This window comes from Nicotiana tomentosiformis, chromosome 3 (assembly GCF_000390325.3).
Source record: "Nicotiana tomentosiformis chromosome 3, ASM39032v3, whole genome shotgun sequence".
NCBI lineage: Eukaryota > Viridiplantae > Streptophyta > Magnoliopsida > Solanales > Solanaceae > Nicotiana > Nicotiana tomentosiformis.
In genome coordinates, this window is record NC_090814.1 from 144,009,630 (window position 1) to 144,026,720 (window position 17,091).

General features: G+C 39.6%; 1 protein-coding gene across 1 annotated transcript; it reads left to right on the forward strand.

Annotated features, from left to right (window-relative positions):
• Nucleotides 1-7,379: 7,379 nt before the first annotated feature.
• Nucleotides 7,380-7,961, forward strand: LOC138908620 (uncharacterized). The gene has a single exon (XM_070199299.1). It carries the CDS (start codon nt 7,380-7,382, stop codon nt 7,959-7,961), a length of 582 nt encoding a protein of 193 aa, XP_070055400.1.
• The last annotated feature ends 9,130 nt before the right edge of the window (nt 7,962-17,091 follow it).

The window sequence follows — 17,091 nt, forward strand, 5'->3', positions numbered from 1 at the left end:
GTTGTTTTGAAATAAAATCTGGTTAAAGGTATTCGGTTTATTGGTCTGCAATGGCGAGTCCAGGATCCCTCAGAAATAAAAGCATCCTCTCAACCGAAGGAACAAGAACCACTATTGTTGATCTAACTAAGGTCACAGAAAGGCAAATAGACAAGTTAGTGGTAAAAAGGGAGGCAAATGTTGGTTGACTTTACTAGGTTTAAGCAATAGAACATGCGCTGCTCGGGATGGTTTGATGATAAGGAGACATGAGAATTCGTCCAAGTCCTTTGAAAAAAAAAATTACTGTGAAAGTTCCCATGCTGTAAGTCCTAAAATACGATAGCCAATATGGGGAGCGGTTTGATCAAAAGTCAAAAATTTGAGTGTTGAATCCAAAGCAATCAAAATGGTCGAATGTCGTAGTAGTGCTGATGTGCAAATTTGTGGCTAAGATGTCGCTTAGCAACTGGAAATTCACTCATCTTCTAAACACAGAGGAGTCTTGGTAGCTTGTTTTGTTATCTTTTCTGTTATTTGGGTTATCCAGGGTCGTAACCCAGATTTCAGTTTGTTTGTCTTATTGTCAAATCCTTCCGTCCTTTATTTAATGAAATACAGTTTGTCCCTTTGTGTCATTCTATGCTTAATTCTTTCGCCGCTAGTTTTAGTGACATGACATGCATGCCGAATTTTTGGCCAGATCTTAGAAAATTGATTTAAGCTTGAATTGGATAATTGAGAAAAAGATATTTTTGAGGATGAATAAAGAGTCGAAACACTTTGAAATTAAGCTCGGTTCAAATTCATGTGGAACTAGAATAGTCATACCCATAGAGGTTAATGATCTTTACCTTCAAATAATTGTGAAGGTCGGGTTTGAGGAACAACCAGTTGAAGTTTGGTGGAAAGTTTTATATTAATGGATGGAAAGTGTCTTTCGACCACGACACATCAAGAAGACAAACATGGTCATCAATGTTGTGACCGCAAAAGGATACTATGTTTGGCGTTCTCGAGGCTGTGAGGCCATTTTTCTGCTACCCAAATACTTTATACCCTTTGTTACACCTTTTGAGCATGTGTTATTTTCTTTGACCACCCTCTTTTGGAATCAATTTTAGAGTCAAAAGTCAAAAAAAAAAGAAAAAAAAAAGTCCATGCCCCAAGAGTACAAACCGGGGCAACTAATAGAAAGTTCAAGTGAAAAAAATAAAAAAAATAAAAAAAAAAAGAAACAAAAAAAAATAGTCAAGGGTCCATGCCCCCAGAAAATAGAAGCTGGGGCAAACAAAAAAAGGAAAAAGAGAAAAAAAGAAAAAGAAAAAGACAAAGAAAGAAAGATGAAAAATAGTTAAGTCAGACGTTTGAACTACGTTTGACCTGATTTCTTTAAAAGGGATATGTAGGCAGCCTTACACGGTTCGGTCCAACAAAATAAGAAAAGAAAAAAGAAAAAGAAAATCCAAAAAATCCTCAGTATCTGAAACTGGGGCAAAGATTTTATTTTATTTTCGAAAGAGTCGATTCCAAGAGTTGTAAGTCTACAACCCCCTCATTTTGAGTCTACTTTGAACCTTCATTTCGTCCCTTCTTTCCAACCCTATCTAAACCTTCCAAATAAAGACCTCCTGATCAGCCTTCAAGAATGCCAAGGGACGCATGTAATGAGCAACAATTATCACACGACATAGAACACTATAAAGTCGCTCACTAAAGAAAGCCAAAAAAAAAGAGGAAAGAAAAAGAAAAAAAAAATGAGAGAGTCTTACTAGTGAAAACCCTCATGGGCACTTTAAGGCGATGGTAAGTAGAGATAAATAAATGAGAGAGACTTGTTGGTAAAAAACCCTCGGGGCACCACTAGTCGAAAGTGAATCATGAAGCTGATGCAAAGAATTAACACAAACAAGCCCGACTTCAAAGCCCGAAGGAATAACGAAAGGAATAATTAGATCAGTTTGATAGATCAGGCCGGTGACTCCAAAATGCATGTCATGATCATTAAAGCTAGTTATTGAAAATAACACAAACAAGCCCGAAGGAATAACGAAAGGAATGATTAGATCAGTTTGATAGATCAGGCCGGTGACTCCAAAATGCATGTCATGATCATTAAGGCTAGTTATTGAAAAAAAACTCTTATTTTTGCTCTTCCCGACATGAGAATTTCTTGTTAATATTGTTTCTTTGCATCATTGTGTTCTTCACTCTCAGTTAGTCCTTGTCAAAACAAGCAAGAAAAGATTTCAAAATCTACGACCAGCTTTTCAGTTGCACAAAGTAAATTTGGCCGGCACACCCTATTGTTACAGTCAACATACCTTGAGCATTCATGCAAAGGGTCCCCACCAAAAGACTCTTGTCAAACTACTTGGCTAAAGCAAGCAAATATAACCTCAAGGTTAATCAGGGATTCTATGTAGTACTGAACAATGACTATGAAGTGTGCACATCATGCAAAAGGCACTTACCAGTTGTGATTCTCTCTGACAGACAAATTGCTCCAAAAGCAAAATGCTATTCAAGATATCAGAAAAGGTTATCCAAGAAAAGAAATCTCCTTTTTGAGATAAGGCTGATTGAGCCACAAAACACAAATGGCACTGGGACCGAAACAATCAGAGTTGATACAGAAAGTAAAGGCCCTTTGTAAGCAACAACAGAGTCTCCCTGCAGTGCAACCAACTACCAATGCAGTCGGTCTTCCAAAAGCTGGATGATCCCAAAGCCAAGCTGCCAAAGACATCAAGGCCACAAACCGACCACCACTTTTAAAACTAACAAAATTTTCTTTGTTTGAAATAGGAACAAAGCAGTGCAAGAAAAGTGGTTAGTCAAATACAAGCAAGGTCTTCCAATCTGAAATCAAAGTTGTCATAGCAAGTGTAGGAGCAATCGTCCTCGAGGTGTCGTGCCCAAATTTTATCATCACAAAGGCTGTTTGAGAAGGATTTTACCTCGGTAAATGACCTGGCCGCTCGTTTTGAGAACTTAAGTCTCATTCGGTGGCATAAGCTCTTGAGCAGCTTCATATTATGTGTATTGACTTGCGTGCGTGGCTGAATTCAGTTACCGGATGATTCAGAGTGATTTGGGACACTTAGTCCCTAAAACGGAAGCTTAAGTCTTAGGATTTTGACCGTAGTCAGAACTATGAGCCGACTCCGGAATGGAGTTCCATCAGCTCCATTAGCTCCGTTGGGTGATTTTGGACTTAGTAGCATATCCGGACTGTAAATCCGAGGTCTATAGTTGATTTAGGCTTGAAATGGCGAAAGTCAAATTTTTGGAGATTTGGACCGGAAGTGGACTTTTGATATCAGGGTCGGAATGCGATTTTGAGAGTTAGAACAGCTCCGTTATGTTATTTGGGACTTGCCTGCAAAATTTGACATCATTCCAGGTTGATTTAAGAGGTTTCGGCAGGGTTTTAGAAGTTGAAAGATTTGAAATTTATAAGTTCGATTCATGGTGCGATTCGTAGTTTCGACGTTGTTTGATGTGATTTGAGACCTCGAGAGAGTCCGTGTTAGGTTATGGGACTTGTTGGTATGTTTAAACGGGGTCCCGGGGGCCTCGGGTGAGTTTCGGATGGGCTACCGGTCTTTTCCCCCTATTTTTGAACTGTTGTTATCTGTCATCTGGTTTCCTTCATCGCGTTCGCGTAGTGTTATTTTGGAGGGTGAAATATTTCCTCTTCGCGTTCGCAGTCACCCTCTCGCATTCGCGAAGTTCTGCCACCCCCTTCTTCGCGTTCACGTGTCACTTACGCGTTCGCGTAGCTATTCCATTACACTCCTCGCGTTCGTGTACTTCTTCACGCGTTCGCGAAGAGCAGTCGTTGGGCCATCATATTTTTTCTCTACGCATTCGCGAACGTGTTGTCGTGTTCGCGAAGAACAACTGGGCATCTTTTGTTTCTTTTCTTCGCGAATGCGTCCCTTTCTCCGCGTTCGCGATGCACAAAACCCCCAGGTAGAATATAAAGTCCTCTATTCCGAGGGTTTGCCATTTTCACCATTTTTGGAGTTCTAGAGCTCGATTTTGAGCGATTCCTTATGGGTTTTTCATGCAAATCGATTGAGTAAGTGATCTTCACCTAGAATTTATCTATTTTCATGATTCTATCTTTATTTTTATCATTTAATTTGTGTTTTGAGTTGAGGAAAATGGTGGTTTTTGAAAGAAAAATGAAAAATGAAAAATCACGATTTGAGGGACGAAATGGTATCGGAATTTGATGATTTTTATATGGTTAGACTCGTGAGTGAATGAGTGTTTGTATTTTGTGACTTTTACCCGATTTCGAAATGTGGGCTCGGGTCGACCTTTAGGGAAGATTTCGGAATTTTTATTAAAGTATTGATTTTATTAATTAGATGAGTCTATTATGGTTGTATTCATGTTATGCAATTGTGTTTGGCTAGATTTGAGCCATTCGGAGTGAGATAATTGAAAAAAAAGGGCATTCTTACAGACTGGTTGAGCTTGGTTTGAAGTAAGTATCCTGCCTAACCTTGTGTGGGGGATTCTTCCCTTAGGATTGAGTCTTCTATGTTGATTGTAGTCCATGCACGCGAGGTGACAAGTGCGTGCTCGGACTTATTTGTGAAAAGTTGACCTCTTAGGAATCTTAGGTCCTTATATTCACTGAGTATGAAGTTGTTCTTGATATGATTAAGTTCCTATTTACTAGTTTCACCTCTACATGCTTTAATTAGAATTAATTGCTTTCATGGTTCACTCTTATTGCCTATTTGAATTAACTGAAGATTTTACCTCCTTTATTGTCATGCTATCTTTTTATAACTGCTTATCTTTATTTGAAATTATTATTATGTCATCTTATAATTTGTTCAGTCTTAATTGAGGTTATGATTGTCTTTCCGCTGCTTATACTTAATTAAATTGTTGAAAATCCTTAGTAATTCCTCAACCTTAAAAGAAGTTTTAGATATCCTACATCTTCGTCAACTTGTTTTATTTGGAATTATTTGACTCGTGTTAGTTTTCCTATTGTCGAAATGTATATTGTGGGATCGTTGATACACATTAGTTTCCCTTTCTTGAGTTGTTCTCTTTACGCCTAGCATTCTTAACTGTGGCTATTCCTTGTGATTTGGTCCCACATTTTCATGTGATTTAAAAGTTCTTGAGTTGATTTACTTGTCTTACTTTGTATTATCGTCATTGTTGTTGTGGTACTTGTTGTGGTGATGCACGAGAGGTTTCTGCCGTGCGGTTGTTATTATTGTGATGCACGGGGTTTCTTTCGTGCGGTTGTTACTATGGGGTTGCACGAGGTTTCTACCGTGCTATTGTTACCATTGATATTTGCAAATGTGGCGAGACAAGGTGGGAATATTATTATGCACGTGTGGCGAGACAAGGCGGGCATTTATGTTACTATTGTACACGTGGCGAGACAAGGTGGGCTATGTCAGGGATTGATTTGTGATGATTTATGGCCTGGGGACATTCTTGTTGTTGATATTTGAGTAGTGGTATATGTACCTGTGTGAGCTTTATCTTGTGAAAGTTGTGAGAAAATATTCTACGTGTTGTCCGTTCTTCTTCTTCCTTATGCTTATTTGCTGGCATAGACTATGTTTAGGATACTTGCATAAGCATACACGTAGTTAAGCACTCTTATCGGATAAGAGGTGTTCTTGATATTGTTGAGCATAGATGCTCACCCTTGTTTACTTGCCTTCTATGTGAGAATGGCTCTATTGGCACGTGAGTCGTCAGTGTGGTTATGAGGTGTTATGAGGGCATAGGATGCCAAATGTTAGGGTTTAGGTATTGAGATCTGTGAGTTGTGAATTATCCGAGGTTCGGTACCTCGTGGAGTTGTTGAATAAAATCTGATGTAAAAGCGGTTGTAATTACTGAGTTATTACTTATCCTTGATGTATTCGTGATTCCGGATTTAGGTTGTGTTCCATTCACTTTGTTTGCGTCATTTTCATGATATTTCGCTGATACTTGTTGTTTCTTGCTTTAATGCCATTACTGTATTGTGAGCCATATTGCATAGTCTTTATGTAGACATCATACTTCTGTTATTCATGTACATATATTTGTTTAGTTTATTAGACCAGTGGGTGTCTTGATTGTTCCTCGTCACTACTCCACCGAGGTTAGTCTTGATACGTACTGGGCACCGCTGTTGTGTGCTCATGCTACTCTTCTGCACATTTTTGTGCAGATACAAGTACTTGTTCGTTAGCTAGCTGTGTGGATTGTTGCCGTGGAGACTCAAGGTAAACCTGCTGCTGCGTTCGCATGCTTCGGAGTCACCTTCCAGTTTTCGTTTTGCACTGTTTATTCTTATTTCTGGACAGTTGTATTTAGAAGTTTTCTAGCAAACACTCTGTAGAGCTTATGACTTGTACTACCAGTTTTGGAAATTCTAAGAGGTTCTATTTAAATAATGTTGATTGTTTTAATTATTGTTAGGCTTACCTAGTCCCTAAGACTAGGTGCCATCACGATACCCAACGGAGGGAAAATTGGGTGGTGGCAAGTTGGTATCAGAGCTCTAGGTTCATAGGTACTACGAGTCATAAGCAAGTTTGGTAGAGTCTTGCGGATTGGTACAGAGACGTCTGTACTTATCTTCGAGAGGCTACAGAACTATTAGGACAATGTCACTTCTTTCATTCCTATCGTGCGAGCTTATTGATCTCGGAGTTTGAACTTTTATCATTCCATTCTCTCATAGATGGTGAGGGCATGAGCTGCAGTTATCGACGACGCTGCTCCCGGAGCAGGTATAGCTAGAGGCAGAGGCCAACAAGGAGTAAGTGCCACAGCCAGAGCATCTACCGGGGAAGCAGTTGAGGAGCCGCTAGTAGTTACAGTTGGGGAGCAGGTACCGGAGGTGCCTACTATTACCCCCGGACTTCAGGAGACCTTAGCACATTTCTTGAGCATGTTTGGTACATTGGCTCAAGCGGGGTTGATTCCGGTTGCACCAGCTATTTCACAAATCGGGGGAGGAGCCCGAACTCCCGCCGGCCGTACCCCAAAGCAGCAAGTTCATGTTGGTCAGGTTTCAGGCGTCATGGCGACACAGCATGTGGTCCCAGTTCAGCCCGTGGTTAGAGTAGCAGCATCTGAGGAAGAGCAGCTTAGACTTGCAAGGTTCAAGAAATATGACCCTCTACATTCTCCGTACTATGGATTATTTGGAGATGAGTGGGGTTGCTTTTACTATGTTCCAGCTCAGGGGAGCGGCTTACTAGTAGTGGCGGGCATATGAGTTGGGTAGCCCAGCCGAGTTAGCTTCACTTACATGGGTTCAATTTTTAGATATGTTCCTGAGAGAGTTTGTACCTCAGTCCCTTCGAGATGTATGGCGCACGGAGTTTGAGCAGCTGCGCCAGGGCACTATGTCAGTGTCAGAGTATGTCGTGAGATTCAGTGATTTGGCCAGGCATGCACCTGCTTTGGTCGCTACAGTTAGAAAGCATGTCCGAAGATTCATTGAGGGACTGAGGCATAATATTCGGTTCAGCATGGATCGGGAGTTAGAGCCAGATGTTTTGTTTCAGCAGGTGGTAGGGATCGCTCGCCGTGTAGAGGGCATATGGGATCAAGAGGAAGAGGACAGGCGGGGCCGTAAGAGAGAGTACAGGCGAGATCAGGAGAGAGAGGACAGGGAGGTGAGGAGGCCTCGTAGTCCGGAGAGATCTACTGGTCCTTATTTTGGAGGCAGGGTACGACATGGTAGAGGTTTTGTGGGTCAGCCAGTTCAGTTTGCACTTCAGGCTTCGCACAATATTTCGGTTGCTCATGGATCTCAGAGTACCCGTACCGTACAGTTCCCACAACCACGTCAGCAGAGAGGTTGCTTCGAGTGTGGAGATACCGGCCACAGGGTGAGAGATTGTCCTAGACTCCGGAAAGGTGTGTCACATCGGAGTATTCAGGCGAGTAGAGGGCACCCAAGAGGGGAAGGCCCGACCCGTTGATATGTTTCATATAGTAGGCTCGAGGTCACTGCTCCAGATGATGCCATACAGGTATGCTTTTGATTTGTTACAGAGGGGCACCATTCGTATTTTGATTCGATCCTACTTATCGGGGCGAGTTCCCCTACTTGTCCCACCTATGGATGAGTTCATGACTTAGTATTATGTTTAGATGTTTACACCGTTGGGAGTTTCTATGAGTGATAGCCATGTCTATCATTTATTTCTATTAATTATTGAAAGTTACGAGACTATAAGTGAATTCACGTTGTCCATTATGGTAGGTTTGATGTGATTCCTAAGTAAATTTGGTTATAATTTGTGATTTGATACTCTACCGGGGTGAGAATTTAGCAAGTTTTGAGATTTTATTGGCAGAATTGAGTTAGTGGAAGATTTCCATTTGTATGATGTGTATTCGACTTGTGATTCAGAGTTGAGGGCGAGACCCTCGCGACTCCATGTGATTTATTATGTTTGAGCCGGGCTGCGTGCCGCGGTGGAGGGTGATACCAGGATGAGATCCTTATAATTTGTTTATGTACTTTGATTTTTCCTTTTTAATTGATTCGTAGTAGGGTATTGTTAGAAAGTTGTGCCTGTCGGGCTTGTTTGATATTTATCTTATGTGTTTCCCTTTACATACTTAGTCAATTTCATTATGTGCTTCTTGAGTTTTGGCTTGTGGGATGTGTGCCCGATGGTGTTAGTTGTGATTTGTTGAATTGGGTGTATAGTTATGAGGTCTTCGTGTTTCTTGCATCATTATCAGCGTTGTGGAGGTTTGAAACGGTTTGCTAACGGATATGGGTCTAATTGCCGGTGCTGGTTTTGATTTCGGGCAGCTATTATGATCAGAAATGTTATTATGGGCCTATGTGTGGTGTTTTGTTGTGTGGTCGTACCTTGTGGGTGTAGTCATGAGTTGTTACAGCTGGTTGAGACTGTTATCGGTTATGGATTTAGAATCAGGTCTTTTGAAGACAAATGGAAGGTGAGAATTTTGACTGTAAGGCTTATCGGTGTTGGCAGAAAGGATGAATTACAGTTGGGATGGTGTCATCAGTCTTATGTGGATTGGTGTGACGTGGAATCGCCTGCGGGTGTGTATTGGATATGTACTTTCAGTAATTTGAAGACTTCGAGGCGATTCTTAACACGTTCGAGGACGAACGTTTGTTTAAGAAAGGAAGGATGTAACGACCCGGCCGGTCGTTTTGAGAACTTAAGTCTCGTTCGGCGGTATAAGGCCCTAAGAAGCTTCATATTATGTGTATTGACTTGCGTGCATGGTTGAATTCAGTTACCGGATGATTCAGAAAGATTTGGGACACTTAGTCTCTAAAACGGAAGCTTAAGTCTTAGAATTTTGACCGTAGTCGAAACTATGTGAAGACGACTCCGGAATGGAGTTCCGTCAGTTCCATTAGCTCCGTTGGGTGATTTTGGACTTAGGAGCGTGTTCGGACTGTAAATTTGAGGTCTGTAGCTGATTTAGGCTTGAAATGGCGAAAGTCGAATTTTTGGAGATTTGGATCGGAAGTGGACTTTTTGATATTGGGGTCGGAATACGATTTCGAGAGTTGGAACAGCTCCGTTATGTTATTTGGTACTTGCCTGCAAAATTTGACGTCATTCCGGGTTGATTTGATAGGTTTCGGCACGGGATTTAGAAGTTAAAAGATTTGAAATTTATAAGTTCGATTCATGGTGCGATTCGTAGTTTCGACGTTGTTTGATGTGATTTGAGACCTCGAGCGAGTCCGTGTTAGGTTATGGGACTTGTTGGTATGTTTAGACGGGGTCCTGGGGGCCTCGGGTGAGTTTCGGATGGGCTACGGGTCTTTTCCCCCTATTTTTGAACTGCTGTTATCTGTCATCTGGTTTCCTTCATCACGTTCGCGTAGTGTTATTTTGGAGGGTGAAATATTTCCTCTTCGCGTTCGCAGTCACCCTATCGCGTTCGCGAAGTTCTGCCACCCCCTTCTTCGCGTTTGCGTGTCACTTACGCGTTCGCGTAGCTATTCCATTACACTTTTCGCGTTCGCGTACTACTTCACGCATTCGCGAAGAGCAGTCGTTGGGCCATCATATTTTTCCTCTCCGCGTTCGCGAACGTGTTGTCGTGTTCGTGAAGAACAACTGGGCATCTTTTGTTTCTTTTCTTCGCGAACGCGTCCCTTTCTCCGCGTTCGCGATGCACAAAAACCCTAGGCAGAATATATAGTCCTCTATTCCGAGGGTTTGCCATTTTCACCATTTTTGGAGTTCTAGAGCTCGGTTTTGAGCGATTCCTTGTGGGTTTTTCATGCAAATCAATTTGGTAAGTCTTCTTCACCTAGAATTTATTTATTTCCATGATTCTATCTTTATTTATATCATTTAATTTGTGTTTTGAGTTGAGGAAAATGGTGGTTTTTGAAAGAAAAATTCAAAATGAAAAATCACGATTTGAGGGACAAAATGGTATCGGAATTTGATGATTTTTGTAGGGTTAGACTCGTGAGTGAATGAGTGTTCGTATTTTGTGACTTTTACCCGATTCCGAGTCATGGGCCCCGGTCGACCTTTAGGGCGGATTTCGGGATTTTTGTTAAAGTATTGATTTTATTAATTAGATGAGTCTATTATGGTTGTATTCATGTTATGCAATTATGTTGATTTGGGCCATTCAGAGTCAGATAATTGGAAAAAAGGGCATTCTTACGGACTGGTTGAGCTTGGTTTGAGGTACGTATCTTGCCTAAGTAAGTATCCTGCCTAACCTTGTGTGGGGGATTCTTCCCTTAGGATTGAGTCTTCTATGTTGATTGTAGTCCATGCACGCGAGGTGACAAGTGCGTGCTCGGACTTATTTGTGAAAAGTTGACCTCTTAGGAATCTTAGGTCCTAATATTCACTGAGTATGAAGTTGTTCTTGATATGATTAAGTTCCTATTTACTAGTTTCACCTCTACATGCTTTAATTAGAATTAATTGCTTTCATGATTCACTCTTATTGCCTATTTGACTTAACTGAAGATTTTACCTCCTTTATTGTCATGCTATCTTTTCATAACTACTTATCTTTATTTGAAATTATTATTATGTCATCTTATAATTTGTTCAGTCTTAATTGAGGTTATGATTGTCTTTCCGCTGCTTATACTTAATTAAATTGTTGAAAATCCTTAGTAATTCCTCAACCTTAAAAGAAGTTTTAGATATCCTACATCTTCGTCAACTTGTTTTATTTGGAATTATTTAACTCGTGTTAGTTTTCCTGTTGTCGAAATGTATATTGTGGGATCGTTGATACACATTAGTTTCCCTTTCTTGAGTTGTTCTCTTTACGCCTAGCATTCTTAACTGTGGCTATTCCTTGTGATTTGGTCCCACATTTTCATGTGATTTAAAAGTTCTTGAGTTGATTTACTTGTCTTACTTTGTATTATCGTCATTGTTGTTGTGGTACTTGTTGTGGTGATGCACGAGGTTTCTGCCGTGCGGTTGTTATTATTATGATGCACGGGGTTTCTTTCGTGCGGTTGTTACTATGGGGTTGCACGAGGTTTCTACCGTGCTATTGTTACCATTGATATTTGCAAATGTGGCGAGACAAGGTGGGAATATTATTATGCACGTGTGGCGAGACAAGGCGGGCATTTATGTTACTATTGTACACGTGGCGAGATAAGGTGGGCTATGTCAGGGATTAATTTGTGATGATTTATGGCCTGGGGACATTCTTGTTGTTGATATTTGAGTAGTGGTATACGTACCTGTGTGAGCTTTATCTTGTGAAAGTTGTGAGAAAATATTCTACGTGTTGTCCGTTCTTCTTTTTCCTTATGCTTATTTGCTAGTATGGACTATGTTAGGGCACTTGCACAAGCATACACGTAGTTAAGCACTCTTATCGGATAAGAGGTGTTCTTGATATTGTTAAGCATAGACGCTCACCCTTGTTTACTTTCCTTCTATGTGAGAATGGCTCTATTGGCACGTGAGTCGTCAGTGTGGTTATGAGGTGTTATGAGGGCATAGGATGCATAATGTTAGGGTTTAGGTATTGAGACCCGTGAGTTGTGAATTATTCGAGGTTCGGTACCTCATGGAGTTGTTGAATAAAACCTGATGTAAAAGCGGTTGTAATTACTGAGTTATTACTTGTCCTTGATGTATTCGTGATTCCGGATTTAGGTTGTGTTCCATTCACTTTGTCTGCGTCATTTTCATGATATTCCGCTGATACTTGTTGTTTCTTACTTTAATGCCATTACTGTATTGTGAGCCATATTGCATAGTCTTTATATAGACATCATACTTTTGTTATTCATGTACATATATTTGTTCAGTTTATTAGACCAGTGGGTATCTTGACTGTTCCTCGTCACTACTCCACCGAGGTTAGTTTTGATACTTACTGGGCACCTCTGTTGTGTGCTCATGCTACTCTTCTACACATTTTTGTGCAGATCCAGGTACTTGTTCGTTAGCTAGCTATGTGGACTGTTGCTGTGGAGACTCAAGGTAAACCTGCTGCTGCGTTCGCATGCTTCGGAGTCACCTTCCAGTTTTTTTTGCACTGTTTATTCTTATTTCTGGACAGTTGTATTTAGAAGTTTTCTAGCAAACACTCTGTAGAGCTTATGACTTGTACTACCGGTTTTGGGAATTCTAAGAGATTCTATTTAAATAATGTTGTTGTTTTAATTATTGTTAGGCTTACCTAGTCCCTAAGACTAGGTTCCATCACGATACCTAACGGAGGGAAAATTGAGTCGTGACAACCTGCTAGGCATTTTCCCTGTTTGAGAAGAACCGTACATCCTAGGCATTCTACCTAGTCAGGAGAGTATTCGGTTTTACTTGAATTCAGGGGTCCCGCATATAGAATAGGGTCAATTTCAATTTTCATAAGTTGTTAATCTTTAGTTTTCCTTTAGTTCAGGGGTCCCACCTGGAGAATAGGGTCAATTTTTAGTTTTCTTAAGTTGTTAGTCTTCAGTTTTGCTTGAGTTCGGGGGTCCCGCCTGTAGAATAAGGTCAATTTCAGTTTTCATAAGTTGTTAATCTTTAGCTTTCCTTTAGTTCAGGAGTCCCGCTTGGAGAATAGGGTCAGTTTTTAGTTTCCTTAAGTTATTAGTCTTCAGTTTTGCTTGAGTCCAGGGGTCCCGCCTGTACAATAAGGTCAATTTAAGTTTTCTTAAGTTGTTAATCTTTAGTTTTCCTTTAGTTCAGGGGTCCCGCCTAGAGAATAGGTTTAATTTTTAGTTTCCTTAAGTTAGCCTTTAGTTTTTCTTACAGTTCAGGGGTCCCGCCTGGAGAATAGGGTCAGTTGTTAGTTTTCTTAAGTTGTTAATCATTAGTTTTTCTTGAGTTCAGGGGTCCCGCCTGGAGAATAGGGTCAATTTTTAGTTTCCTTAAGTTGTTAGTCATTAGTCTTTTTTGAGTTCAGGGGTCCCGCTTGAAAAATAGGGTCAGTTTTTAGTTTCGTTAAGTCGTTAATCTTTAGTTTTTCTTAAGTTTAGGGGTCCTGCCTGGAGAATAGGGTCAGTTTTTATATTAGTCAAGCTTAGTTTATAGTTTTCCTCAAGCCCAATCTCACATCCAGGAGACACACTTCCTAGTTTAAATCTTTCAGGCCACACTTTTTAAGAGATGCACTTCCTAGTATGAGTTTTTCAGGTCATACTTTTTAGGAAACGCACTTCCTAATCTTAGGTTACAAGTTTCACCCCTAGGAGATGCACTTCCTAGTTTGAGTCATTCAAGTTTTATCCCTAGGAGACGCACTTCCTAGTCTGAGTCTTTCAGGTCATATTTTTAGGAAACGTACTTCCTAATCTTAGTTTACAAGTTTTATCCCTATGAGACGCACTTCCTAGTTTGAGTCATATAAGTTTCACCCCTAGGAGACGCACTTCCTAGTCTGGGTCTTTCAAGTCATACTTTTAGGAGACGCACTTCCTATTCTGGGTCTTTCAGGTCATACTTTTAGGAGACACACTTCCTAAATTGAGATTTCACCCCTAGGAAATGTACTTCCTAGTTTGGGTCGTTTGAGTTCATCCCTAGGAGACGCACTTCCTAGTTTGGGTCATTCAATATTTTTTAGCAGACGCATTTGCTAGTCAAAGTTTTCTTGGCTATACTCACAAGAGATGCACATCCTAGTCGAGTCTTTAATTTTACTCTCATCATTGCATCCTTCATCAATAGCATAGGTGATTTATAGTTTTGCTAACAACTCACAAATCTTCCTAGTGCAAACTGGGGCAGAAAAATTTCTTTTGTTTTTCTAGTTTGCTGTAGTAGCAGGCGCCCACCTGGAGAACGAGGAAAGTCATTTCAAAATTCATTTCAGAGTTATCTCAAATTTCAAGTCAGTAGCAGGCGCCCACCTGGAGAACGAGGGAATTCATTTCAGAGTTATTTCAATTTTCAAGTCAGTAGCAGGCTCCCACCTGGAGAACGAGGGAATTCATTTCAAAGTTATTTCAAGTTTCAAGTCAGTAGCAGGCGCCCACCTGGAGAACGAGAGAAGTCATTTCAGAATCCACTTAGATTTCGAGTTAGAGGCACCAGGAGCCCTCCTGAAGAACAGGGTCAACTTTCAGTTTCTTTCAAAATCAAGCAGGAGGATCCCGCCTGAAGAACATGATCAACTTTCATTTTTCAAGATCGAGTCAGAGGTACTAGGAGCCCGCCTGAAGAACAGGATCAACATTTAGTTTTCAAGTTCAAGTTACAGAGGCATCAGGAGCCCGCCTGAAGAACAGGGTCAACTTTTAGTTTTCAAGTTCAAGTCAGAGGCATCAGGATCCCTCCTGAAGAATAGGGTTAACCTCCAGTTTTTTCAATTCAAATCAGAAGTAGCACGAGCTGCCTGAAGAACAAGGTTTGCAAGCTTAAATCTACTCCAAGATTAAGTTTATTTCAAGTGCAAGCAGCAGGATGCCCGCCTAAAGAATAGGGTCAACTTTCATTTTTCTTCAAGTTCAAGTCAACAGGATGCCCACCTGAAGAATAGGTTTGATTTTCTATCTCATGTTGAAGATTCAAGTGGAGATTCGAGGAAGATTCAAGATAGGAAGTAGATAGGATCTTGTATTTTTTTTTTATTTTTGTTGTAATTTTTTCTTTCAATTTATGATGAAAATGGCAGGGACCACGGACTGGAGCCTCGACGGAACCTCACTCGACTCTCCTACTCACCATTCCATTACTCTTCTTGAACTACACGTGACCTGATTCCCTTATAACCCGGGATATGTAGGCCGTCCATAACTAGGACTCGGTTGCACCCTTTCCTTTGCTTATTTTCTCTTTTGAATAAAGATTTGATAAAATATTAGTCACATGGCTCACCTTGTCTTTGCTTGAAAACTCTTCATGTTTCCAAGCAAAGAGGGGCATGTTGTGAGCACCTAATTTTTGACCATATTTAGATTTTTTACCAATTTTTAGAATGTAAATAATCTAAAGTTTAATTTACATATTTTAGCTTTTGTTTTACCCTTTTATAGGTTTTTCTGAAGAAAATTAAAAACTACAAAAAGAATTACATTTTTTTAGATTATTAGTTTTATTTTTATTTACAAAGAAAGAAGAGTTTCAAAAAAAAAATAGTTTTATCTAGTTTAGTACAATTTTTTAAGTTAGAGGCTTTAAGAATTAAATATTGAGTGTACAATTTAATTTTACCTTACTTTTTATTTACTTATTTTAGTAGGAGTAGATTATTTTTCTTATTTATTATCAAGAAAAGAAAATATTTAAAAAAAACCAATCATAATTGGCCACTTGTAAAAGATTCCTCCTAACAAATTCCGTAGCTTCTCACCTCCACACTCCACACAAGACACTCCTGACATTTTGAGAAATATGCTCTCAACAATACACCCATACTTTTTTTATTCTTTCACTCCAAGCAATCACCTTACAACTATAAATACATAAAGATCTAGACCTGGGGGAAGACGGGAAAATAGAGAACGAAAAGGGGAGGATATTGAGGAGAAAACATAGGCAAAGAAAAGGAACGCCTCTTCTCCTGTTCTCCAAGCTTCCAGTAGAAGAAATTCAGAAATTTTCATGCATGAAAACTCCACTAAATCAAGCTCCAAAGGCAAAACCAGTGATGAAACCTTGAATCCAATTATTTTCACTCCATTAAAATAGCTATTAAAACCTATATTCTCATCTCAAAAAAAAAAATAGCCACATAGCTAGAGTTTTGGTTCAAGTCGAGTTTTCTTTTTGGTGCAAAGTCGAGGTCGGATTCGAGGATTTGTTCGTTTCCCATCGTTGGTTCAACATCGGCCTTTTTCTCTGTTGTTGCACAGTTCACTTTGGAAGTTTTGTATTGAATCAAGTATTGGAGAACACTCCGGCTAAAAATTCTCTTAAAGGTTCCATTTCTTATTTTAGATTTCATTATGTTTCGACAAATTCGCTAGTTTGATGAATACTTTTGACTGATTCATTGCTCCTTTGCCAATATTTTCCCCCTTTTGTTTTTACATGTGAATTGGTTTGTTTACCTATTTTATGGTGTTATTGGGATTATTGATGTTGATTACTTAAATGGGTTATTCAGTTTTTCCTAGTTGGTCATTGAGGTAGATTTCGTATTCAAATATATTTTTGTTCTTAAAGTGAATGGGTTTACTTGGATGGGTTCGATCAATTCCAGTTTAGATAGAGTAATCTTTTTATAATGTTTTAAGTTTATGTTAGAAATTTGGGTCCATAACGTGTTCTTAAATGCTTAATTCAATATGATTAGAAATAAAAATTAATATGATTTTAGCTTCTTTTACTTTACATTAATAGTTACAGTAGTTGGGCTATTTAGGAAAGTGAAATTTGGTTTTGTCAAATTATACTGGTCTATGAAGTATTTGATCGATGGGCTAGTTGAAAGAATGTGAGCCCAATGAATAATCTTTCATTATAAAGGTATCCGTAGAAGATAAATTCCTTTGCTCCCACAATTTCAACTTCCATAATTCATGACATTACAATAATCTCAAAATTTAGGAAGAGTAATGAACACCATTAGAGTGCTTTTAGGCGCGTTCTAATATATCATCGTGATTATGTACACGTTCGCGTGACATAATTACGATCCCAAAAAAAATAT